The sequence below is a fragment of the Enoplosus armatus genome, chromosome 17, assembly GCF_043641665.1.
Source record: "Enoplosus armatus isolate fEnoArm2 chromosome 17, fEnoArm2.hap1, whole genome shotgun sequence".
Lineage (NCBI taxonomy): Eukaryota > Metazoa > Chordata > Actinopteri > Centrarchiformes > Enoplosidae > Enoplosus > Enoplosus armatus.
Genome location: NC_092196.1, coordinates 9,675,038 through 9,702,188, shown reverse-complemented (window position 1 = coordinate 9,702,188; position 27,151 = coordinate 9,675,038). Strand labels below are relative to the sequence as shown.

The 27,151-nt window shown below is 41.0% G+C and overlaps 1 protein-coding gene across 1 annotated transcript; it reads left to right on the top strand.

The window, feature by feature from the left end:
• spag9a (sperm associated antigen 9a) lies at positions 1-23,388 on the top strand. Its single transcript, XM_070924019.1, is given in 32 exon segments — positions 1-306; positions 4,085-4,205; positions 6,763-6,833; positions 6,934-7,022; positions 7,587-7,737; positions 9,953-10,039; positions 11,093-11,228; positions 11,474-11,567; positions 11,656-11,777; positions 12,890-12,901; positions 13,388-13,414; positions 13,666-13,723; positions 13,849-14,001; positions 14,148-14,199; positions 14,329-14,459; positions 14,929-14,985; positions 16,229-16,393; positions 16,579-16,708; positions 17,410-17,499; positions 17,623-17,739; positions 17,918-18,083; positions 18,214-18,429; positions 19,078-19,288; positions 19,628-19,747; positions 19,982-20,062; positions 20,164-20,231; positions 20,364-20,512; positions 20,673-20,844; positions 21,104-21,239; positions 22,039-22,256; positions 22,930-23,064; positions 23,216-23,388. Coding segments are annotated over 32 exon segments (3,954 nt in total). The 5' UTR covers positions 1-6; the 3' UTR covers positions 23,335-23,388.
• The last annotated feature ends 3,763 nt before the right edge of the window (positions 23,389-27,151 follow it).

Below are 27,151 nucleotides of genomic sequence, written 5' to 3'. Positions count from 1 at the left end.
ACTAAAATGGAGCTGGAAGACGGAGTTGTGTACCAGGACGACCCGGGGACATCAGCGATGATGTCTGAGCGGGTATCGGGCCTGGCCAGCTCCATCTACCGCGAGTTCGAGAGGCTTATCGGTAAATACGACGAGGACGTGGTGAAGGAGCTGATGCCGCTCGTCGTGGCCGTGCTGGAGAACCTGGACTCGGTGTTCTTGGAGAACCAGGAGCACGAAGTGGAGCTGGAGCTGCTGAAGGAGGACAACGAGCAGCTCATCACCCAGTACGAGCGGGAGAAAGCGCTGAGGAAACACGCAGAGGAGGTGAGTTGAATGGAGCTGGGGGGGACTGGGGACGGCACTGGGATGGTCGACAGCATCCTTTTGGGGGAGGAATGGAGGCTGCCTCCGGTGTTTTTGTCCTTCCAGCATCCCCGTGCGGTGAATTAACCTATACACGTGGCCCGGTAGCATCCAGTCCGTCCTGCCATGGTGCTCACTGGGCATGTAAACAAGGCAGTGTCGTGGCTAACCTCAGGTTGAAATGGCCCCTCTCTTTGTATCAGCTGTGTGTCTGCTCAGTGACATAACACTGTATCTCTAATCCAAGGATGGGATTTCTTACTCACTGCCTCAACAGAGGCATCGTCCTAACAAGCTAAACATAACCACCTCTCTCTGTCAAACACACCTATAATCTGTCAGCTCGCCTATTGCATCAGATAGTGAAGTCACGTCTGAGCCCCGTGAGACCCCGACTGAAGACACAGCAGGTGAAGTGACTCAGCATTTTGGGGGGCAACATCATGTGTTACATAAATTAAAAAACCAACACCCTTCACTGCCAGCAGGTCATCATTTCCACCCGTCGCCCCTTAGCAAAGCACTTTAGCCATACCGTCACCCACACAATCAGTAACTCACTCGGTCAGATATGATGTTGTCATGCTGTCAAAAGCTGTCTAGAAATGAAAATATCAGCCCATTTCACCTCCGTTTTCACTTAACCGCATGTTAAATTGGTTGACAGAGCAAATGGATGTCATGCTGTTTATCCACTGACCATAAACTATAGTTTGAAGTCAGTTTCTCTCTCTTAAAGCAGTACTTCAGTCGTGTGCTTCCATAAAGACAAATAAAGGTATAAGTTGATGCCCTTAGTATGGTTGAAGCTGCAAAAACTCTGGATCCTACATTTGATGGCCTTTCTCTTGAGACTCTTCATGCCCGGTAAATGCCCACATTTTTTTCAAATACCATACCTTCAGTTTATGACACCGTCTTTCTGTTCAAAATGAGATAATTATAGATAGTTTTCAGGTATTAGAAAGTTTCTCCAGAGCCACAGAAGACGTTATGTAACTGTTTTCACAGGCTGGGTAGTGCTCCTCATGACAAGTAAACTGACTTTGAGTGCCTCCTTTTTGAAGTAACAAATATGAAATCAAGTCAGCATCTGCTGCTACACAAAGTTTAGGACGTGGAGCAAGCAGCAACCAAATGGCTGCATTTTGTAGCAAAAGATCTCACTCATTACTTGATCAGACATTGTGTGTGTGTGTGTGTGTGTGTGTGTGTGTGTGTGTCAGGGTTGTGTTTTGGTGTGGGTGATGCCTGATGTGTGTGGTTTACATGTGTGAATCTGCTGCCTCCTGGCACTGAGCTTCTTGTATGAAGGGCGATGTGATGTGACTCGGACCTTCTGTCCCAGCTTGCTTCTTTGACTCAGGGCATCGGGACAGCAGGGACACGAGCCCAGTATGCTGAGGACATGTAGACCTCTCGTACACACAGTGACACTGAAGCAGTGTGACAGCCGGCCACACAAACACTCATGCACATGTGCACTGACAATACTAGTGTATCCTTCATTGTTATAGTAACATATTGTGTAGGGTAGAAATCCACAGGTGTTTACGGGGTTGTCCTGGGAAAGACTCTTTGTCCAAACCCCTGAGGAGGAGTGAGCAGGGGTACGCGGAGCCTGTTGGAGAGGCAAGGCATTACTTCCAGGTCATGTGATTCTTTGTCAGAAACTAGCGGGAAGGGAACGTCCCCCCACTGCATTTTTACATTTATTTCCCTTTTGTTTTTGGTTTAAGTGTCAAATTATAGTGTCACAGACGGACCCCCCCCACATTTCCAGAGTAGTGAAGGGTGTCACATTTCTTTTTAGGAGGCTGCTTCCAGATGAGAAGAACAGCTCAAGCTTTCACATGTAGTGACTTTTTTTTTTGTTAGACCTTTTACTGGCTGGATTGACCAGTCATTGCTTTTTAACTCATTATAGATTTCACACAGACATGAAACAGATATATATCATCATCATCGTGCCTGCTCTGTTGTTATTACAACCTTGTTTCCTCTAGTCTGTAATGTAATTTAAAGACATAGACATTACATTAAACAATGCAAATGACTTATGATATTGATGACTGTGTGGAAATCCTTGAGTTTGAGGCTTCTGACCAGCTGTTCAGATCATTAAAACTAATTTGCAGCCTTCTCCAGTTTCTGCACTGTGGTTGCCGTTTTAGTTAGATGCATCTATGCCATCAATCATTGCTCTTTATGACCATGGGATTTCCAACGTATTTTTGCTTTTTATGAGCTGTAACTAATTATTACTTTTATTTTCAAAGATTATATTCTCAAGTGATTGATTTATTGTTTAGTCCACAAAATGTCAGAAAATAGCACAAATGCCCATCGAGACTTCCCAGAGTTCAATGTGACGTCTTCAATTGTCTTGTTTTGTCTGACTGACAGTGTAAAACAATGATATTCAGCTCACTATCATAAAAGAAAACCAGCAAATATTCACATTTAAGAAGCTGAAACCAGTGAATTTTGGGCATTTTTGCCCATAGAATTAGGCTATGTAAATTATTAATGGATTTTCAAAATTGTTCCTGATTAATTTTCTATCGAGTGACTAATCAGTTTATTGTTTCATCTCTACAACATTTAACGTTTAATTGTTTCAACACAACATTTGAACTGAGCAAGCCTGAATGAAAACTCTGTAGTGGCCACTTCAAGTCTGCAGCAAACACAATGTTTCTGATGCAAAAGATACATTTAATCTTAAGATTGGTTTTTTATTTTTCAGTCATGAAGCGCAGAATAACAGACTGCCCAGCCGACTGTGACTTGTCTTTATACATCAAAGTAGAGTAAGACTTGTGCGTCCAGAGGAGGAAGGGCAGCCACATTAGGGCCTTGGCTTGCTTAGCTGGACAGGATGTGGACGCTGACACACACACACACACACACACACACACACACACACACACACACACACACACTCCCACTCAGTGGTCCGCCTAGAAGGGGACTGGGAAGAACCGGAATTTCCAGATGAACCTATAAGTCACGATCCTGTCCCTGTAATCCTGATTCAGAAATATTTTTACATCCATCACCTTGATACATGTTGTGGAAAGTTATGCCACAGTGGCACACGTGGTCTGTGCTATTATGTAACACACTGTGTGTGTGTGTGTATAGGGTTGCAACTATTGATTATTTTCATTATTGATCTGCTGATAATTTTAAATCTATGAACTGATTCTATGAAATGTCACAAAGTAGTGAAAAAAATGCTGATCACAACTTCATGTAAGAAGCTGCATTCACAGAATGTTTGGCAATATTTCAACTATTTTGCTTGAAAAATGAATTACACAATTTATTGGTTATTAAAATAATAGCTGATTTCTTTCTCTTCTGATCGATTCTTCTAATAATTTCAGGTTTAACTGTGTAAAACACCGAATACATTATTATACTAATACTGGTTATGTGTTTCATACAAGTATAGAAAAAAAAACAGCTGATGCATTAATGGTTTCATTACCATAGTAACATCAATAGCACACTCATGTTTAGATACAGCATCTTGGTAACCATGGTAACAGAACTACTATATTAAGAAATGAGAAAAAATAACTCTAATTGTCACTTTAAACAGCATCAGACTATTAATAGCAAATGAGTTTTGATGGGTTTGGGATCAAGTGCCTGTGAGTCTGATCAAGCTCTGTGTGCGTGTGTGTGTGCGTGCGTGTGTGCGTGCGTGTGTGTATGCGTTCCTGAGTAGAAGTTCATTGAGTTTGAGGACACTCATGAACAGGATAAGAAGGACCTGCAGAACCATGTGGACAGAATGGAGTCCCACTCCCGACAACTGGAACTCAAGATCAAGAACTACGCAGACCAGAGTAAGCACAAACGCACACACGTTTGCAAAACTTGATCGTTTGTGTAATTCTTCTCACTGTTACTGTTCTCTGTTGTGTTATGGAGAAACATCCATTCATTGATATGAAAATTAAATTATGTCTCAGCATGATTTCTTATTAGTCTGTTCCCATGTACAAGGCTATTCTCCTCTCCCTTCAGCTTTTGCTATTTTTTACTCTCTTCGTATCATCTTCCTCACTTGTTTGATGTCTCTCTCATGGCTTTCTGTCCCTGCACACACACTTACACTCTTCGTGGGGGTAACAGTAATGGGATTATAGGATTTCTGTTATACCCATCCTCCTAATGCGGCAGTGCATTACCACCCATCTTATTGGTGGATTAAGGAATGGAGGGAAAGTGATTGGCTCTTAACTTGTGTCTTGTTGGAAATAGCGGATTCACACAATGACTGCTCCAGTATCTCGTGGCAAAGCAGCACAGCTGGTTAAAGTGAATCCCTCATTCATACAAAGCTGTGAGGGGGAAGAAAATGCCAACATGAATTTCTTCCATATCTCACTTTCGGCAGAAGCTTTAAGAAGGCAAACATAAGAAACTCAGTGTTTGGTTTATTCTTGAAAATTAAATGTAAATCATTTTGTAATTTCGTTACATTATCAGTCATAATCAAGTATCAGCCCTGTTTGGTTTTAGTGTACACGCTCCCTTGGTTCAGTCAACCCTCTGCCACTCCCAGTGAATAGTAAATCATTCATTCATCACTGTATGTTGCAGCACCTGAGCAGATTGAGGCTTCTAGGACAGAGTCCACAGCTACTGTGACCCCAGTTAGTAGGCAACGACAGTGTAGCTTAGATTTTTTAAGCCATTCTCCTGCTTTTGTCTTGTCTTTATTTTCACTCGCCTGACATTGAAGAGACCAATAATTTATTTTGTTTTGTTTTTGGTTGTGTATTTTATTTGTTGCTGTTCTGCACTCCCATTAGGGACATTTGAAACTCTAAGTACCATTCGTTCATCTGTACCAACAGACTGAGATTTGTAATCTCAGTGAGGCCCTTTCCTGGTTAAATAAATTCTCTATCATTGGTTAATATTTGTACAGCACGTTATACTGCATTGGTCAAGCAAAAGGCATCCAACAATCTGATGATGAAGATTTATACACAGACACACATCTCACCCTCTTGGCTTCCCAGCAGATTTATGACATTGTATTAAATGGACCTTAATGGGTTGTCAAGCAGCTGCCACACAGATCAGGGAAATGATACAGTTGGCATTTCTATCTTGTTGTTTTGTATTACATATCCTGTTAGTGGATATAACAGAAATAAAGATATAGTTATGTCAGTTTTTAAACAGCTTTTTAGGTAAATAAATAATGAAATCAATCAGTATCATTGCCTTAATGTTCAGCCGCACGTTCAGCCTTTCCTCACAGTGATTTGTTGAATGTGCGCATCACTAATATGAACACGCAGGAGGGATTACTTCAGCTGTCTCCCCTGTGTGTAGCCTGTCTCACTTCACTTCATTACGTGTCTCCGTGAGTTTGATGACTCATGATAGCAAAATGAAATTCCGCGGTGATGTCAAAGTACGCACGTAGGCGAGACATCATCACACAACATGCAGAAGCTTTAGCTGCTGTAATTGATAGTATCCAGGCTTCATACTGTATATGTAGCTGTCTGTGTACCTCAGGCTCGACCTGACGCGGTAATAGGGGATTAGGTGTTTTTGTCACTTCATAAATTGGCCCAACATTTGATTGAGATTACCCTGCCTGCATAGTCACAGTGCCTGCCCGGTAGAGCAAAATTATGCAAGTGGGATATGTTCACTCTTTTGTATGTGCAGGGTTGTACTACAGTGACGTACAATTAAGGTCTAAAAGTTAAAGGACTAGTGTGACATTTTGGGAAATTTGCTTTCTGGTGGAGGGTTGAGAAGATTGATACTACTCATATCTGTACAGTAAATATGAAGCTACCGCCAGCAGCTGGTTAGTCACTTTTTGACATATAAATGTTATGTCCCGTTTGTTTAATCCACAGAAATCAAAATATGAAAATGATGATTTGCTGTTTTACGAGATCTTATGTGCTGGACCTCGGTTACTGCTCCCGGGAAAGAAATAGACTAGAACATTACTTACTGAGCTTTAGAGGTGCAAGTAGATAGACTTTATTACCTGGAAAGAGTCAGGCTAGCTGTTTCAACCTGTTTCCAGTCTTTATGCTAAACTAAGCTAACCAGCATATCATATTTACTGTATAGACATGAGAGTCATGACATCGTCTGATTTAACTCTTGACAAGAAAGCAAATAAGCGTATTTTGAAAAATTTCAAGCTATTCCTTTAATGTATATCTCATATACACATATAGTTGCTACATAGGTATTGTTTTATTGGTAAGAATTTTGTGGTCCAGACCCTGCTTGCAAGATTTGGGATTTTTACGCCTGGTTTTTGTTTTTATTCTTTTCATTGATCTTATATGATCTTTGTCTTGCACCTTGTAATTTGACTACCTTAAACTGAGCTTGTGTTGTAATCTGTTTCAGTTGGCAGGTTAGAAGAACGTGAATTGGATCTCAAGAAGGAATACAACTCCCTCCATCAGCGACACACAGAGGTAAGAGGGAGAGGAAGGAAGGAAAGACAGAAATGTTGTCGAGTTGTAATCATTGACAACATTCATGACTACTACTGGGTCTTTGGTTTGATTTCTGCAGATGATTCATAATTATATGGAGCACGTAGAGAGGATCAAAATGCAGCAGATTAGTGAGACTTCAGAGTCGAGCATGGCTGGCCGAGTCAGGTAAGACCACAACAGATACGTTTCTATTGACAACATAACACCATATCCTTTAAATTTGGATTTAATTACATTGATTGACAGACTTTTGTTGATGTGAAGCATATTTGTCCATATTTTGTATAGTTTTCAGACACTTTCATATTAATAAGTGCTTAGACAGACATATCAGAGCTTCTACAAAAATCTGAATTTCCCAGTTGTAATTAATTGGATGTTGGATGTTGACAGGAACGCTATTTACAAGTCGGAAAACCGTAATTACGTGACATGAATGCTGCATAAGAAACACGTGGAAGAACTCTATCTTACTAAGGCATATAACACTATGGACAAACCTATGGACAAACCTGTGAACAACTTTATGTGAACTTATAGTAGGTCTGATCTTTGTGGTTTCACAATTATTTATCAAGAAGCATTTTGCTGTTTTTCAGCTCTGCTATTGTATTAACTTCAACCAAAAATCAAGAACTAAGCAAACACTTAGTGGTTAACAAGGGCTCAACTGAGACAAGATTTGTGAATTGTGCCTCTGACAAAAAACTTTTTTTCTTGTGACTCCAGGAGAGAGCGGCCTCTTTCTTTGGGGATCTTCCCATCATCTGGTGGGGTGTCTCTGCTAACCCCGGACCCCCAGGCCAGGGCAGAGACACTGGGCACAGAGGGCTGGAGGTTCACCGACCCATCACAACCACGCTCCAACACCAGTCTGAAGGTAGGTTTGTGAATGACACCTCCGTGTGAGCTTTTATCACAGTTAGTTATTCCAGGGTGATTTTCCTTCAAAGAATAAACTCATGTCTGGTTCAGACTACATGATATCAGCCTTATACTGACGTGGGCAGTTTGGAATGAAAATGAGCATCAGACATGCAGTGTAGCATAGTAAAAGACAAATAATGCCATGTCTTTGAAGTCCAGACACAAAAACCCAGACAGGATTATTTTGACTGTGTCCTCATTATTTTCCTCAGTGTCAGTTGTGTAAATGGTGACATGTTTAATTCTGGTTGTCCAGTCTGAATTATGATAATCTTAAATGATTAAAGAATAACGTGTAGCGTGATGCCATCATTACTCAGTCCACAACATTTTTTTCACTTGCTTGAAATTATTTGATACCTGAATATTAAATACTGTCTGTTATCTACTCTGTTAGCTGTTTGATCAAATTGAGTGTCAACAGCATACAAACATAAAAAAATGCATAAAATATTCAGAATGATATGATTGCTTTAATCCCATTTCCTGGCCGTGTTTCCAGCCCTCCTGCCAGTGCTAGAAGATAGAGGAGTTTTGGCTTTGGCTCAATTTAAAAATAGAGAGCCTTTGATAAGACTTGGGCGTGTAGGCAAATTTTAGTAGGCATCTGACAAGGCTGTCTCTGTTTTCAGACATCCTCCTCTTTGGCCATTGATGAATATGCAGACGTGTCTGTTCCCCTGGTGCAGCAGTCAGAGGAGATCATTAAATGTATCACATGAATAAATAGCAGCAGTTTTCTATTTGATGCTAATCATAATATTGAGCTTCATCATGTGATGTGTGATTCAAATCATGTTAAACTGCTTTTAAATACTACTGACAACACAAGACATTCTTCTAACATAGACATTATATTCGTCGTTATGTTCTCTCAACTAAAATGAAGCTGGTTTCTGTGAAACAGTGACTGGTACTCTAAATGTGTTTGGTGTGTGGGTTATCTGTGGCAGTTAGGACCTGGAGGGTGACAATGTTAATTCATCCCACTTCTGCGTTTTTGTTAAAACTGGGACATCAGCTCTGTGGCGCGATGCATGATGGGAGTGATGCCGCTGTATGGCTCGCAGCCAGTCACTGAGGGAGAAAGGGGCTAGCTGGAATGTGATTGGCTCTTATGTAATCAGTGCTACAGGATGGTTATTGTTTAGCCATGGCCTTTTGAACACGAGCGGCTTTGATATGCACACAGGCTCTTAGATTTAAGCAGAGATGTCATATTTATTTATTGGTGTAGGAGGCGTTTCAAGTGAAAAGGAACGACAGGTTAATAACGTGAATATGCCCGCATGCCAGCCATGATCTAATCTCCATCCACAATATGAGTCATATAAGCAAGACCATCCCATTGCCTTTAAAACTGGCATAATTACATTTTCTAAATCATTTCTTTTTGCTTCATTCAAAGGGACTTTTACAAAGCAGTGTCACTTAAAGGGGAGCTCAGGTCAGGGGAGCAATACTTTTACTTCTTTATTAAGTGAAAATCAATAAATAAAAATAGATGACTTGGCTGCAAGTTTACAAATGCTTAGATTTTGAGCAATTTGGTTAGGGCAGCAAATAATGATAACTGTCAGAAAATAGTGAAGAATACATCACAATTTCTTACAGACCAAAATGACCTCATCAGATGTCTTCAGTATCACACAAGACAAAGAAAAGCAGCAAATCTCCACAATTGAGAACCTTTTTGCTTGAAAAATGACTGAAACTATTAACTGATTATCAAAATAATTGCAGATTATTTTTCCTGTTGATCGACTAATCGATTAACTTATTGTTTCTACAATTGTTAGCTTTAGTCACTATTTTATACTATTTTATTTATTTTATATACAGAAAATGATGAACAAAAACCAGATTACAGATTAATCTGTTGGGGCTAGCTCATAGTGTAGACTGTCTAGTTGAGACTGCAAGCAATAAAGCACACACACACACACACACACACACACACACACACACACACACACACACACACACACACCCCCACACCCACACCCACACCCACACCCACACCCACCTGCTTACCTGCATATACATACCTTGTCACATACGATAATACTTTTCCATCCACTTCACAGACATGCACACTTTGGGGTGTATGCATTTCTGCTGCTTCTGCACAAGTGAGCTTCATTCTTACTCTTCCCCTCCCAAAGCAGTTGGACTTTGTCGACCCCCCAAAGGAAAGGGAGGGTAAGAGTGCGCAGGACTCTTCTTGGGGGAATTCACTGGCAGACGACTGCAAGGTAGTTGGATGAGTGGCGGCTGGCAGAAGTGCCGGTGGCGGCAGCAGCAGCACGCCTGCATTGGCTGTGGACAGCACAGTGTTTGTGTTTGCGTGTGTGTGGGCTTCAGTAGTCTCCTCCACTATGCTGTTTCATCTTTTCAAAAGCGCCGCCTCTCACTTTGTGCATTTTATAGACCATCACTTCACAGACCACCTGTGCTAGATTGTGCTACATGCAACCATGTCCTGTGCGAAGGCTACATTGGGGTCTTTCAAAATCTATGTGCACACAACAGTCAGCTGTGTGAAGGATGGAATTGGTAAATTATTCATCTTTTAAAATCACTGACAGCGTGGTTGCATCTGGCCTCTAATTCGTTTTTCAGTTAAAATGCATGAGTTTTATATTTCACATGCTTCTTTGTATTTTTGTTTCATTCATGCAGATCTTCTTTACCTTAACAGTAACATGTCTGATCACTCATTATACAATAACATAGCATCATACATTTAAGTAGCATTCTGTCTTTTAATGCTGTAGTTGTGTGATTTCAGATCTGATGTCCAGTAGATTTATACTTTTAGTCTCTGTTCAGCTTTTAGTTTTCGAATCGTGTGTGGGTTTGTGTGTTGCGTGTTGTGTACCAGCGGTAGAGTTGCAGCTCCCATTGTGGCCATATTTAATTTCAATTGATGTTGTGTGAAGCCCCCCCGCAAATCCGTGCTGCTGCATCCACAACTTTGTTTAGTGTTTCAAGGTTCTTTCTTTTTAATGTTAATTCATAGTATTTCTTTAGATTTCCTGATGTTTTTGACTCTTGTGTCTTCTATTATACTGCATGTGTAGTGAATGTAGTGACCTCTAGCTTGTGATTAGCACTTTCAACCTGTCCAACCATGTTAACCTGTTAGATCGTAAACTGTGTTGTTATGCTGTTGTGTTCTTTGTGGTCCTTATGTGTTCTGTACGTTTTTCCCTTTTTTCATATTGGCACTGGTTCTTTGAAGGTCTACTAGTCATTTTGACCCTTGACTTTGAATGGCTTTGTGTAAATATTGCTTTTCATTACAGGATGAGCTGTCGGACTTCACCGGCTCCAAGTCGGCCACACCAATGTCTACCACGGCCTCGGACGTGGAGAGGGAAGATGGGAACAGTAAGAGCACGGAGGTGCAGGCTGCACCGGGGACCAGATCCATATCAGTGGGTAAGGTCAAACATCATGAAACAGCACTAGTTACAGAATCTCATCAATTAGTCATCCATTAGTCCTGGTGATCTGACTGCGTTTCTCTTTTTTCATATACAGTTATATACAGTACATGACACAAGGGTTTGGCATACAGCATTTATGCTGTTGAGGTGTGACTTTAATCTGTAAATGTCCCAGTCACTCACATACAATACCCTTCCTTCTCTTTGGTATTCTGGCATGTGCTGTGTCTCACGCAGGTTTGCCTGAAAATGAGGAGAACTCAGATGTGCAGGACATCATTGAGTCCACCCCTGAGTTGGACATGGATCTCATTGGATACAAGCCCAGCAGGTAGTACAGAGAACATGCAGAGGTCACTTTAAGACAAAGTTTCACCAGGTAGCAAAACATCAACCCCCTCTTGTTATTGCTCTTTTAGTACTCCTACTAAAGGAATTGAGAACATGGCATTTGACCGCAATACGGACTCTCTGTTTGAAGAGCTGTCGTCTGCCGGCACTGGGCTCATAGGGGATGTGGATGAAGGGGCCGACCTGCTGGGTGAGTAAAAACTTCACTGGAACAATACAGCACTGAAATAGAATAATGTAGCTGCAATCATGTCAGATCCTCTGAATATATTTCATCTGCATTGTGTTGGAGTAGTGTGTATGAAATGTCTTGATTCAGTTATGAATTGACTCAATGATGTTTGAGTGAAAAAAACCTACTGACCTGTGTCTTTCTCTGGTACTTGAGGATTTACAACACATAATGGGTTCTGTAAAAGCTCATGTTTCCAATGTTTAGCATGTTGTGAGAAGATTAAGCATTTAAATGTTATTTGTGACAATTATACTATGGCCATGGAAAATACTCGTTTGTAATTGGCTGGTAGATGGGTGTCTATTAAAATTATACAGGCCTATTGAGACATCTTAAGGACTTACATCCTCTGTCCTAAAAACACAAACAAATTAACAAGCAAAAAAATTAGCCAAACAAACACAGAATGCAACTTATGGCCACTAATAAAGCCACAAACAATACCCACTTTCTGTTATTGTTAGCATCCCTAAGGATTTCTACCTGGTGGAAATCATCTCTACGTTATCAATAAAAGATAGCCCCCTCTCAGAGGTAAAATGTGATTGGCAATGGCACTTAAGATATTTCAGAGATACAATTTTTAAGCAGCCTATCTTTTTTTTATTTTGTAAGTGGCCATGGTACAATAATACTTTATAAGTCACTTTTAGGTGTCCTGATATAGAAAATAATACCTACTTGTTGTTCTTTGGCAAAGTTTGTTGAAAAGATTACATGACATCAGACAACTAACCCTACAACTGTTTATCTTGTTGTATCAGTGAAATGTTTTACATACAAATGAACTGCATATTGACCCTGAATATTTCTTATATCTGTAATCGCTGCTTTTTCAAAATGGCCAGAAATCTGTTTTACTGTAACTCTGCTACTATATTTGGCTAGCAGCTGTTGTTCTTCTGATAATACTAGTTTTGAATTCATTGTAACTCCCTGCTGTCTGCTGCACTGCTACACCACTTGCTTTGGTCCAGCTGTTATACGCAGTGTTAGCCATCTACCCATGTTAACATCACCTCTCTCTCTCCCGTATCTCATCCTCTGGCTTTTGTCCATAATCCCAGTGGAGTACTCTGGTGTGTATGACCTCAAACCTTTCCTTAGCTAAACATTATTCTGTTATGTCCCTTTGACCTCCACTCATTAGTCATTTTCTGCCATATCCGCCATCCTTGCAGCTCACAGCTTGTTCTTCATTATGTTGGATAACAATTGACTTTTGACAACTTTTGACAAAGTTTGGTGCATGAATGATGGAGTTCAATGCTTCCTTTGTTGGCCTAACTGTTCTTTTTACAGCTTGAATTATTCCTTTTTTGCCCTCGTATTTTCCTGTTTTCCTTCTCTGTACTGCTGCGATTGTCACATCTAACTAGCTTTAGAGACCCAACAGCATCTTTTGCTTGTGGAGTCAACAGCTACACGTTTAGCTCTGGCTCCTTCATCATTTTGGTCATTCCACTGTCTCAAACTATATCCGCATTTCTCTCTCTCTCTGCCTTGTTCTTTCCGCCTGACTTGGATTGCATGGTTTTCTCAGACCTTAGTTTGATTGGTAAGAGCCCACCCACTCTATCCATCCTTCTCCTGTCAGTCATGTGACGTGCTGTGCGTTTTGTGTGTTGTGCTAGTTTCTTGTACTGTGAAACCTACAGTAACAAATATCTCACTAGAGAGATATTTCACATCCTATGTAGTTCCTTGTTGGATTTTACTTTAGTAAGAATAATCCACAGTGGTGCATCTTAATCTGTAGTGTTTATGTAGACACTGCTGCAGCCTGTTGTCAAATTGTTTTTTTATGTAAAAAGATTCTAATTTCATCGTCAATTCTGTTCAGGAATGGGCCGGGAAGTTGAAAACCTCATTCAGGAGAATTCACAACTGCTTGAGACAAAGTAAGTTCAAAACTTAATGTACTTTGATATTTGAAATGTGCTACCTCTTAACCCTTTGTCCTAGTTAAAATGTGCCAACAGTATTTTATTAGTTTGCTGAGATGTCCTTGTTACCGTCTTTCCAGGAATGCTCTGAATGTGGTGAATAAAGACTTGATATTGAAGGTGGACGAGTTGACCTGTGAGAAGGAGATGGTGCAGGGAGAGCTGGAGGCCGTGCTGCTGGCCAAGACCAAGCTGGAGGACAAGAACAGGGAGCTGGAGGAGGAACTCAAAAAGTAAGTCAACAGTCACAGCAGGTAGCACTTACCAGTTTACCACCACTGTGCTTGTAAATTGTAAAATAACAACTGGACATAGCAAAATGATTTTATTACATTTATTTTCTGTATATCTTGGATGTGTAATAAACTGTCTTTTCCAGAGTGCGACTAGAGGTGGAGGAAGTGAAACATAAAACTAAAGATGAAGAAGATGTGAGTTTTTTGCCCAACAGTGTTTAAGATTACAGACATATATGTAATATACATATGCAGTATGTTTGTCCTGTATCTGTCAATAATAAATGTATTTCTGTGTCGTCATGTGGGTTTAATCTACCGCAGAGCGACGTACCTTCCACCCAGAGGAAGCGCTTCACCAGAGTGGAAATGGCCAGAGTGCTGATGGAAAGGAACCAGTACAAAGAGAGACTGATGGAGCTGCAGGAAGCTGTGCGGTGGACAGAGATGATCAGGTACAGAACAAAGGACGGCAAATTTTCACATGTGTACAAATTGGTGGTTATTATTGAAAATGACCTCACACTGCCAAAGTCTTTCTAACTCATAATATTTACCACATACAAACTTAATCCCAGTGTCTAATTGTTCTGTGAGAATAATGTCTGCTGTTTTTCTGTCTTAAAGCTGAAATCCATAACTTAACCATAACTATAATCTTTTCTGAATTGAAGTTAGCTATTAGGTATTGCTGCTGTCAAAAATACTGAACATTTTTCAGTAAAAGAGCATGGAGACCACCTCCCACCCACGATAACGTCTTAGTGTTTCACCAACCAAACAGAAGAATACAGTAATGACATATCAACAAAAGAACTTAACCGATTTTGCCTTTAAAATGTAAGAAGCAGCAGGACATCCTCAACCTGCACTTGTGTCTTCAAACTGACAGGTAACATGATATCATCTTGTCCTCTTCTTTAGGGCCTCGAGAGAAAATCCAACACTCACAGAAAAAAAGAAATCCAGCATCTGGCAGTTGTAAGTCCTCCCAAATTTCTTTTTTTGAAAACTACCTTTGTCTGGGCTTTAGTTTCGACGGCCTATTGAGGTCAGCGCACATATTCCGAGTTAACTCCTGTGACATTTTCTCTCAAATATTCAAACACGTTTTTTTTCCTCATCTTTTCCGGGATGTGCTATTGAATTGGCAGCATTAGGTAAAGATGGTTTATAATAAACCTTCTCCTAGCCAAACCTCTCTCTTTCCCTCCATTGACACAGAACTGCTCCTCCATTTCAAAATGGATCCAACTTTGATGTGTCTTTTCTCCATGATATTTTCTCTTTGTGCAGTCATCAGTTGTTGTTATCATGAACTGTTCAGACATGACTCTCCTTGTGCCCCCGGGCTTTCCTGTCTCCTGCCTGCTGTGTGCCTTTTTTGTTGTTTTCCCACTCTGTCTGCTCATAAGAAGCTAAAGAGGAACGGAGTTCCCTGTACAGCCTAAATACATGTACATGTTCTGTCTTAAGTCAGCTTGTACCTGCAGATCAGTATGCTTTTTTATTATATTCTTTAACAAGTTTTGTGTGTTATCTTTGTTTTATCAGGCTTATTTGAGTGGGCATCAACAAAATAATGAACAAAATTAAGCCCTAAGCTAGTAGCTTATATGTTATTTGATTTCAGTTTTAGCACGAACAGTCAGTGGTGGGAAATCAATGGAGACTCATCAGTGTTCAGTCTGCTAGGATTTGAATGAAATATGTTAATATTGTAACAAGGTTTCCCCCATCTTTTCTGCATGGAAAGTATTTTACAGGACAGTATGATTTGAATGCTTTTTTTGAACTGTGATGTTTTTATCTGTTTATTCAAACTTTTGTTTACACATGCTAATTTAAATGATGCATAATTTATACAGGGATATATGCTACTTTTGACAGAGATTTGCCTGGGGGTTATTGTGTTTTCTTACACCTCAGTACAAGACTATCTTGTAAAAGTGTAAAACTATCTAACTTGATACTTAAGATACTGTTGACATTTGGTGCTAAAGACACAATTTTGTTAGTACTTTGACAATATTGATGTTCAAATACCCAGTTAAAATTTGATAGGAAGTGCTCAACTCCCGGCATGCTTTTCGTCACTGTACAGTAAATGTTGGTGGTAGTTCCTTGGTTGTCTGGTTGGTTGGTGACCCCCTACCTTGCTTTTTCCCTGCGCTCCTGTCTGCTCTGTTTCCCTCTTGGTTTTCTGTAACTTCGCCACCTGCAGCTTCAGCAGACTGTTTAGCTCCTCCTCCAGTGGCCCCTCTATAAAGAAGGTGGAGTCGCAGTCCAACATGAAATATAACGCCCCGGGCAGTCTGGTGAAGAGGAGTAGCACCTTCTCCCAGTTCCCCACAGAGAAGTCCAAGACTTTCGACTTCCTCAATGAAGAGTGAGTAATGAAGTCAAGTGACTGTGAGTTTGGTGTACTTTATCATGTTGAGGGACATGAAAAAGGCTCAAAATGTGAATCCAAAATTGACACAAATCCAAAAACCTTAGAAATAAGTGGGAAATTCAATGATTACCTTTTAATAATTAGCTGATAACATTTCACTCCCTTTGCTCTCCTTGTAGAAAGGATCAGTGCAGTTCGCCGTCGCGTAAAGAGCAGAAGAGAGCCCAGTACAGACAGGTCAAAGCCCACATGCAGAAGGAGGATGGGCGAGTCACTGCACATGGCTGGAGCCTGCCCAGCAAATACAAGGTGGGAAGTGAAAGTTTGAATAGGATTCATGTGGGAGGAGGTATGGCTGTTTTTTCATTAGATTACCGATGTAATGTTCAAGACTGACAATTTTTTGGTTCAGTTAACATTTATTTGAATTGTCCACATAATGTGAAAATGAAAATTGTAAATGTTTAGGTGAAGTTGTGCACTCTCGGGGACTGAATGCAGAATATTTTTTGATTTACTCATGAACGTAGCCGTCATTTTGTCTTCTGTGCCTATATGAGCTCTGTGTTCATGTTTATGTGACAAAATGTCAAATATTTAAAACTCCACTTAGACCAGGGGATTTCAAAGAACTACAGTTCAGGAAGTTCAATGTTGCCATGGAGTCAGTGAGTTACGCTATGGGCTATAACTTGAACCTCGTATATATTTGTTTACGTTTTGGTAAATTGGCACCTTTTTAAAAGTATACTGAATTAGCAGTTAGCACTTCCTGTTTGCAATGTACCCATGGGTGTGTAAGAAAGGGACAGTTAATTTTGTTTTAACCTAGTACCTGTAAAAGAAAATGTACACTTAAATTGTCCAATTTGAGTGTAGTGTAACAAAACACACAAACCAGCACATTAAGCATTGTCGGAAACACACTGAAATCAAACTTATGTAAACCCTATCGCTAAATCTGTTTTAAAAGCCTGTGTCTTTTGCATGTGCTGGTTGTACCTCAACAGGTGGCAAATGGTGGACAGGTGGAGAACAAAATGAACTTACCCGTACCAGTATACTTGAGACCTCTGGATCAGAAAGATGCTTCTATGAAGGTACATAAGTCAACAACTAGATAACACTTGAATAGAAGCAGCAGGCTATCTGCTTTTATGAACTTTTCCTTAAATTCTGAAGAAAATTAAGTATTTACACCAATTTCTCTCTCTGTTCCCCAGCTGTGGTGTGGTGCAGGGGTCAACCTGTCTGGGGGGAGGACATTACCCACGTCAGAGCTCACTAAGCAGACGAAGGGATCTCAGAGTAGCCTGGACCAGTTGGAGCAAGAGAGTAAGGTAAGAGTAAGTAATGTAAGGAAGAGGCTGTGGTTATCCTGTCAGGTTTTTTTTATTATTATAAAAATTATATTATTATAATGTGTAAACTGATATTTCACTCAACTTTGGTTTAAATTCTGTCGTGACTGTTGGCTGATTTTGTGTTGTCTGTCAGGATCAGGAGAAAGGGGAGCAGGAGAAGGAGCTGGTCCTTCAGGACGAGGTGTCCAGTAGGGTGTGGGTGTGCACCAACACCCACTCCTCCACCAAGGTTATGGTGCTGGACGCCAGTCAGCCCTCTGACCTACTCGACAGCTTCTACGCCTGCAACACCCACGTCGTCTGCATTGCCAGTGTGCCAGGTAGGCTAAGTGGTCACATTGTTTATTTGTGTGTGTTGTGTTTCTTTGTCTTCGTCATGACTGCATCATTTATTTTCTATTCTATCAACTCTGAATCTTGATTGTAAGGTTGTTTGTGTTGTTTTTTCAGGTGTGTTGGAGACTGATTATCCGGCAGGTGAGGAGGTACCCCAAGACCTGGAGGCTGGTCAAGTTGACGGGGTGTCACTGGCCGGCAGTGTGGCCAGCGTGGGCTCAACAGGCAGCGATGGTGCCATGGCAGCTGAGGGGACCACCGCCATCCCCCAGACGGCCAACTCAGGTGTCACTGACCAGCCGGCTGAGCACAGCGGCATCTCTGGCTCAGGTAGTTCTCTGCTGAGAATATGCTTTGATAGAGTATGTCCTTATTTGTTTTACTGCCACAATGCTACATCGAACACAATGCAGGCCACTAGCTGTAACTTAAGCATCCACCAGGGACCTGTATCTCTAGTGATATTTGTGAGTTAGCTTGCTATCTTTGGCCTTAACTCAGGTTTTCCGGTATCACGAAGCTGGCTCACATTTAATTGAGGTAGATCACCATGGTAACCTATGCTTCCCAGCTAACCTCCTCCTGAGCACATTAACTTCAGAGGATCAGATCAAAACCTGTCAACAGACTGACTATTGATCAATCAGCTTACTGGAAAAATATGGTTTACATTCCTACAGGATCCTGATATGAACAAAGGGACTGAGTTTACAATAAAGAGCAAAAGCAGCATTTTAAATCTATCAGAATTACTTTAATTTCCATGATAATTATGTCAGAGATACTAGAAATGTTATTTTACAACTTTGTCTACTCTACCCTCAGTCATCATCAAGACCCCTAGATACTTCACTCCTCCCAACCCCGATGATCAGGGACAAGTTACTGTATATTGCAGTATGTTGGAATATCCACCCAAGCCTTTCCTGCATCATTCATTGACCCCCTGATTAACCCTATAATCCATGATGCCCACAGTTGAGCTGTCCAGAGAGACCAGTCCAGCAGAAGACGGCGTTCCTACGGCGGAAGAGGCAACAGAAGCAACAGAGGCTAACGCCGGTGTGGGCGAAGAAGGGGAGGAGGACCAGGGAGCGGATCAAAACCAGCCAGGAATCTACACGGAGCATGTGTTCACCGACCCACTGGGTGTAGGACCCACCGACTCCTCTCCTGCTGACACACAGAGGTGAGCAATGTTCCAGATGATCACTTCTAAAACCGTTTTAGTTCACGCCAAGATATGCAGAGGCAAGGTTGTTTTTTTTTCTGAAAAGGTTTTCAAGGTGCAAATCGCAATGATGATATTTTTAGGACAAAGTAATGTTCTGCCTACAGTAGAAACACATCCTCAAAAACCAAAATTAGCTACAGTAGCTAATAATCAACTGGCCTTTTCATGGTTCATAAGAACGACTGTGGTAACATTGATGAAATTATATTTTAATATATCTGCATCTTTTTAGTATTTTGCATTTGCATTTTAGCATTTGAAAAATTGTTGAAGTTCCTGCCTTCTGTGATCCAGGGGCTGTGGGCAGGATGGTGTGACTTCCTTGCCAGAAGACTCATCAGACCCGTCAGAGGGAGAAGTCCTGAGGATGAGCAGCGCCCTCCCCACCATGTGGCTGGGAGCCCAGAATGGATGGTGAGCAGGACAACAGCCACTAGAGGGTGCTATTAGTGCAGCAGCAGCACACAAGGGGTGGCATAAGATGTGACTGAAGATGTTTATCAAATCAGGTTTTAATCCAAAACAGGTCCTGCTTATTATTTTATTGCACAACTTTCATTATGAGCAAATGTATCTAGTCAGTTCTACTTTCACCAGCTCTACATTTAGTGTGAAATCCTTTCTTCATCTCTGTCTCTCCCTCTAAAGTCTGTATGTCCACTCGTCTGTGGCTCGATGGAGGAAGTGTCTCCATGCCATCAAGCTGAAAGACTCCATCCTCAGCATAGTGTGAGTGTGTAGTTATTCAATGATACACACACACACCAAACATACATTTATATGTCCTACGGGAAACGGCGTGTGAAAAAGTGTCTCATCTCTTGTTACAGGCATGTTAAAGGGAGAGTCCTGGTGGCTTTGGCTGATGGGACATTAGCAATATTCCACAGAGGCATTGGTAAGTCTGTGGGTTCTTTGTGGTTAAAGAAGCTAAAAATATTAGAGGAAGTTATTTAACATTTAACATTATATAGTATTTACACTGTTGGAGGATCATCAGTTCTCAAGTCTCTTTGTTTCTCCCAAGCAGATGGTCAGTGGGATTTAACCAACTACCACCTGCTGGATCTGGGCCGGCCCCACCACTCTATCCGCTGTATGACAGTTGTCCATGACAAAGTGTGGTGCGGCTACAGGAACAAGATCTACGTCATCCAGCCGAAGGCCATGAGGATAGAGGTACAGCTGTCACTCAAATGAGTTTTCTTTTCCAGTCAATGACAACCCATTAAACGTTTGTGTAATATTGTATAACCTTTATCTAAATGTATACATACATTTAACATTTCCACAATATTATAACAACATCACATCATCTCAATCTGTCATGTCTGAGCAGAAGTCGTTTGACGCTCATCCTCGCAAGGAGAGTCAGGTGCGGCAGCTGGCCTGGGTGGGAGACGGGATCTGGGTGTCCATCCGGCTGGATTCAACTCTACGCTTGTTTCACGCCCACACCTACCAGCACCTCCAGGACGTGGACATCGAGCCCTATGTCAGCAAGATGTTGGGTATGCATCTCTGCCTACCAACTAGTCTTCTTCTTCTTCTCTCAGAAATCCTAATCTCTTCTCTGACTTTCGTCCGACCAGAACATTGTCTTTTACTTTTATGGGAAATAATCAGTGGCCAGAGTTTCTGTATAAAAGCAGATTAAAAGCTATCCTACGTAACATACGTATAGTACTTATCGTGTGTAGCTTCTGTACACAAGTATATGTGCAGCAGCCTAACAGCAGCAAACAAGTGTGTGTTCTGTGTGTGTTGCAGGTACGGGTAAACTGGGCTTCTCGTTTGTGAGAATCACAGCTCTGATGGTGTCCTGCAACCGGCTGTGGGTGGGGACAGGAAACGGCGTCATCATCTCCATCCCGCTGTCTGAAGGTATCACACACCCGAAACTTTGGCATATGCTTAAACCAAAGTATAGTAGCAGTGGAAACAGCGTCATACCGTACATACGTTCTCGTTTTCTCTCACTCTGCCTTTCTAACCTCTCTTTAAATCCTGGCTACCGTACAATCTGCATCTTGCGCCTCACTCGATCCTCATCCTAGATTTCTCTCAAGGCACGTTCAGACAATGCAACGATTGTTACCACCCAGGCGCCACTTGTTGAATAAAAGACAACCGTGTTGCCGTGGATACAGGTCTCACAGTCACTGTGTAGCTAACACGACACCGTTTGGCAGATTCTGTAAGCTAGTTTTCTCATCTGGTAACTGAGATCCACTTCCCTTGTCTCTACATTCTTCCTTTTTTTCTCTTCTGCACAGTTTTTTGGCACGAGTGTCTCACTTTGTTTATGCTTTCGAAAACAATGAGCGCAAACAGACTCCTCTTGTCATACTGACATGAACCCACAGACCGTTCTGCTGTCTGAGACACTGTGTGCAGGCCATCTCTGCTCATAACCCTGCTTTGTCTAGTTTTCTAGAGGCAAAATCAGTTTCACACCCGCCAGTCAGCACTCCTGCTCACTGAGATTTGATCATCTTTTGTCTTGTGCACAGTCCCCTTCATCCACAGCTGACCTTGTTTGCATTCAGGTCTTGTTTTGTTTCTTTCATCTGCTTGTTTATCGATCATTTTGCTCCTAAGACTTCTGTGTGTCTGTCTTCCCTGCTTTAATACACAGCAAAATAGACCAATGAGATGACACGTTTTTGTACAAAACCAAGATAATATGCACATCGTGACATCAGTAGCTTTGATTAATTTCTTTCTTATTCTGCAGCCAACAAAGGGACAACAGCAATGGGAATTGTGCCAAATCGGCCCGGCAGTGCTGTACGGGTTTACGGTGATGACAGTTCAGATTGCGCCATGCCAGGCAGCTTCGTGCCATACTGCTCCATGGCCCACGCCCAGCTGTGTTTCCATGGACACCGAGATGCTGTCAAGTTTTTTGTCACCGTGCCAGGTAAGCGACAAATGCAGACAAGCTGTGGTATCAAATGGCAGAAACTGTGACAGATGCTGCAAAATAAATAGTTATCAGCCAATGAAAATTGCCAGCCACTTGTGTGGGACAAATTACTTACATGTATGTTCGTATTATTTTGAATCTGATATCACAAACAAAAAGGCATCTCCACAATTTCTATTTGTAACATTCATGTAGAGCTGCAACAATTAATTGATTGATTGATTTAAAAACTATTATTGATCATCAATCAATGGTTTCGGTAATTTTTCAAGAAAAAATGCCAAATATGCATTGGTTTCAGCCTCTCAAATGTGACGATTTGCTGCTATTCTTTGTTAAATATGATTGTAAATTGAATATCTGTGGGTTTTGAACTGTTGGTTGGACACAACTAAACTTCAGTTACCTTGGGGAAACTAAGATGGCCGTTTTTTACTACTATTTGACATTTAATCAAGAGAATTGGCAGATGAATTGATAATGACAGAGGTCCATTTTGTGAATGTCATTTGAATAATAGTTGAAAGAAAATAAACTGAAATATTTTTTAACATTGTTTAAGTCAGTTATGAAGTAAAAATGGCAGCTGCTTCCTGATTACAATTTTTTTCCTTTGTTCTCGTTACTGTAAACAAAAAATGTTTTTTCATTTGGCTTTTTGTCACAGGTCAGGCGATGCCCCCTCCAGGCAGTGCAGATTCAGGCTCAGATGACCCGCCATCTGAATCCTCTGACACGGCCTCTGAACCCAAAACATACTTGGTCATGAGTGGCGGTGAAGGCTACATTGACTTCAGAATGGGTGAGTAAACCACATTAACAAAGCACAGAGATCCACATGAAAAGTAATACAGCTAGTTTACTATACCATAGTGTCTATTACATCTGGTGCAATGTCTGCACTGTGACTCACCTGGTATGCTGTTTGTTTGACTCGTCGTCTTCCTCCTCAGGTGATGAAGGCGGCGAGTTGGACGGTTTATCAGAGCCAACAGCCAGCCAGCAGTCGGCACCTACCAAGGCCGAGCAGAGCCACCTCATCGTCTGGCAGGTCACAACTTCTCATGATTGAAAAAAAAAAAAAAGAAGAAAAAAAATCACAGACTGTTGTGCCAACGTCAGGGCCGCCCACCAACCCTCGCATGCCCCTCTTAAAGTTTTTAATTTGATATTACTGATTGTTCTTAATGCTTGAGTAGTTGACTACTTTGTAAAAAAAAACAATTATTTTTAGTCCATGTTTTGTACAGTTTATTCTTCATGAATTTTGAAATAGGTAAGGTGAGTTTTATGTTAACTTAAAGAATACGTCCAAGGTCCAAGTGTTCCCTTCTGCTGGGCTGCATGTTGGCAAAGCTGGTGCACAGAGGAAGAAGGCCGAGTCAACGCGACTGAAGGTGTTAGTTTGATCATGACGTTGTTTGTCTCTTAAAAAAGGGTCTGGATGTGAAATATAAAAGGGAAAAGTGCTTGATGCATTTTAATCATTTGAAAAAGGAGCAGGAAGATTTGAGTTTAACCGAAGTATATTTTGTATTACACACATAAGACTTTTACATTTGTAAACCACATGTGCGTACGTGTGTGAGCATCAGGTGTGTGTAGGCATTCACTGAAGTCTTTCCTGTGTTGAACATTTTTATTATCTTTACCAGAGCTAGGTGACAAAATATGATACCTACAAGTCAAAATGTATAAAACATTTCAAAAGGTTAAATTCTTTGAATGTGTCTCTGAGGTTGATTACTCCACTGTATTGTCTGATTATTAGAAAAGCAGCTTGCACGTACCAGTGGTAAATTTAGATGTGCTTTTATTCAGCAAAAGCTGTAGGATGAAACATTGCTTGAGAAGGTTGTAATAGTATTAAATGACACCGAGCCCTATTTGCCACAGGTTTACGTTTTGTGATATGAATAATGCCTAAGTAGTTTGGGTACTTAAGAAGAAGAACCAGCTTACTGTACTGGAGGTTATCATTAGCCTGCATGGGGAAATCCTCTATCTGTGTGCGTGTGTGTGCGCGCGTGCGTGTGCGTGTGTGTGCGTGTGCGTGTGTGTGTGTGTGCGTGTGCGTGTGCGTGTGTGTGTGTGTGTCTGCTTGGACGTTTCAAAGCTAAAACGCCCCAGTCTGCCTGTGCCACCAGCGTGGTGCTTCCTGTTTGCTTCATCTCATTGGCACTTTAAAATGTTACATGTTAGTCACTTGAGGTTTGGAAGAACACCCATGGTAATGTACACAACACTACTATGTGCTAATTATGTGAGGGGAACAAAATAGACACATATTTCTAGCAAGGTGTCACCTCAGTAACCAAAGGACGAAATAAGAAGCACCATGAAACTGGCTTTTTCATTATTTTCATCTTTTCCAACTCTAAACGTCTTGTGGGTCTAATAATTTGAGGGTATACATGTGTGTTTTCAGGGTGTCGTCTCATTGGAAATAAGCTTGAATAAGGGAATCTGACTAAAAATAACATTTTTGTTTGGCACCTTCTAATGGACACGCACACAGCACTAAAGAGCGTCTCTCCTGATTGCTTCATCATTCCTTATTTTGTTGTTCCAAATACATTTGGAGGCCTGGAAGGCAATTATTGTTGTTATTTTACTTTTTGTTGTTATTTTTGGAAACGTGCGTGTTTTGTACTCATGTGTGAGACACTTTTATTAAGTAGTGAGTATTTCCATGATGACCGTAACACGATGGCAGGATACTAAGCGGGTGTTTTACATTTGTTTTTATATCTGAAAAGTTGGGCCATGGTTGGTCTTCAGTCCATTTCAAAATAGTAACTTTATATTGTGTTTTTGCCATTCCAGTATTTATTTCCTTTGTTATGGAGCCTATCTTGGTTCAGAATGTAACTTTCTACATGAGCAAAATAAAATAGGAGGCTATTGTAAAACAAGACAGTCCAATGAGTTTGCGTGATTGTTAATAATGGTTAAATAAAAGGAATTCATGTAATCATGTCGGAAATTTTTGACAAACCATGAGATCAAAGTGTGCAAACAATAACTTTCGAACAACACATCCGTGTACTAAGCTATGCATGTTGTTTTTTAAGGGGAACACTGCTATGTCTTCAGCTTAATCTGTTTATTGCCACCGTTTTGGGTGGGGTGGATGTCTATACGCGTGTCTGTGTGTACAGTACATGTGTACATGTAGGAGTTTGAACGCAAGACACATTTGTCAGTGTGTGTTTGATTTTGCAAATGTGCGGCGTATATGTCCATCTGTAACAATCCAGAGACTGGTCATATTTACCCGTTGAACTGGGCTTCTCAGGACGCCATGACGGTGGTTCCTCCTGGTCAATGTTTGCTAAAACAGCATCATAGCCTTATTTTTAACAATCTATTAAACTCAGTTTCATGGAGAAGTTTCTGTTATCATGTCTCATTTTTATTAAATTCATTTATGCAAATGTTTCCCCCACTGAAAGGTGTGGCAGTATGTTAAAGGCCCTGAAAAATATTTTCTTAACCAGCCTCTTAGTGAGTAATGACGTCCTGCATGAACACAATGTTTTCTGACAGTATTTCTTTTTTTTTCCTGTGTTATTTTCACGTTTTGAGAGCGGGGCTTCGTTAGAAAAAGGTGATGTCATGTACATCCATGCACCAATCAGGATTCAGCAACAGAGTCTGATGACAGTTGGTTTGATTGCTCACTGACAACCAAATCTGATCAGACCACACCACACAGTCCCAAAAATAAAACAATACCTAAAGATACTTTTGTAACTTTGGTTTTTGTCATGAATCTTCAATATTAAAAATAATTCCTCAGGGCCTTTAAGTGACAAAAAAAACATAATCCTACAGTTCACTGATGCCATGTAATCATGATTTTAAAGTTAAACATTGACATACAAACACTGACATTTGCATAAGAACCAAAACTTCAACTGTTACCCTGTGCTTTCTTCACTACACCTTCTGCATGCGTCACTCTACTGTATGTCCCACATGCTTGTCTGCAGAAATATGCTTACTGCGTCCATTAACAAGGTCAAACACTCCGTATAGAACTGAAAATATTAAAGTTTATTAAGCGATTAATGACATTTAAATGCCCACAAGCCATAAAACTGACTCCTTCAAAATAATTGACCCATATCACCACCAGATGGCGCTGTATGATTATTTTCCAATCAGGCAGAAGCGTCCTCTCAGTTCCACAGCGGTCATATTCAAGTATGATTTTCATATCTGGAAACAAACATGACGCCTTTTGTCTAATGTCATAAGCTTCATTGAAGACCAAGCTTTTATTAATCTGTGCTTAATCTATTAATTCCATCATGCTGCTTACAGCTCATGTAAACGTGTGATGTTTAGGCTGCAGAACAACTGAATAATTAGAATAACTCGATATATTCAAATGATATCCTCAGGCTCCAGTGTGGCATTTATCAGTGTGGATGCTCAAGATGACGAAACACTGCTGCTAAATGTAAAGTGGCAACACAAACATCATATTTTCCCAGTCAGATACACTCTGTTCATGAAGTATTTTCCTGGCCAGTAGGAGGCTGTGCTGTTCAATGCTTCTGCAGCATCACCACACATAGCAATTTCCATGAAATTACATCACAGCGTAAAGTCCACCTCCCACCTCCGTCTCTCTGTCTTTGTCCCTCCGTCCCACCTTATCCACTCCTCCTCCCTATAAGCTGTGCGGGGGCTGACAGCGAGGCCTGCACACAGATACAAAGAGGTTCCTGACGTCACAGAGTGTGTTGAAGCCCAGACAGGGGATTCTTGAGGCTGTAACATGCCAGACTTGTGCTGCATCACGGCTCAGACGCTGCAAAAGAAGAACTGATCCCAACTTCCTGTGTCAGAACTGTATCCAATGGATGGGGACAAAAAGT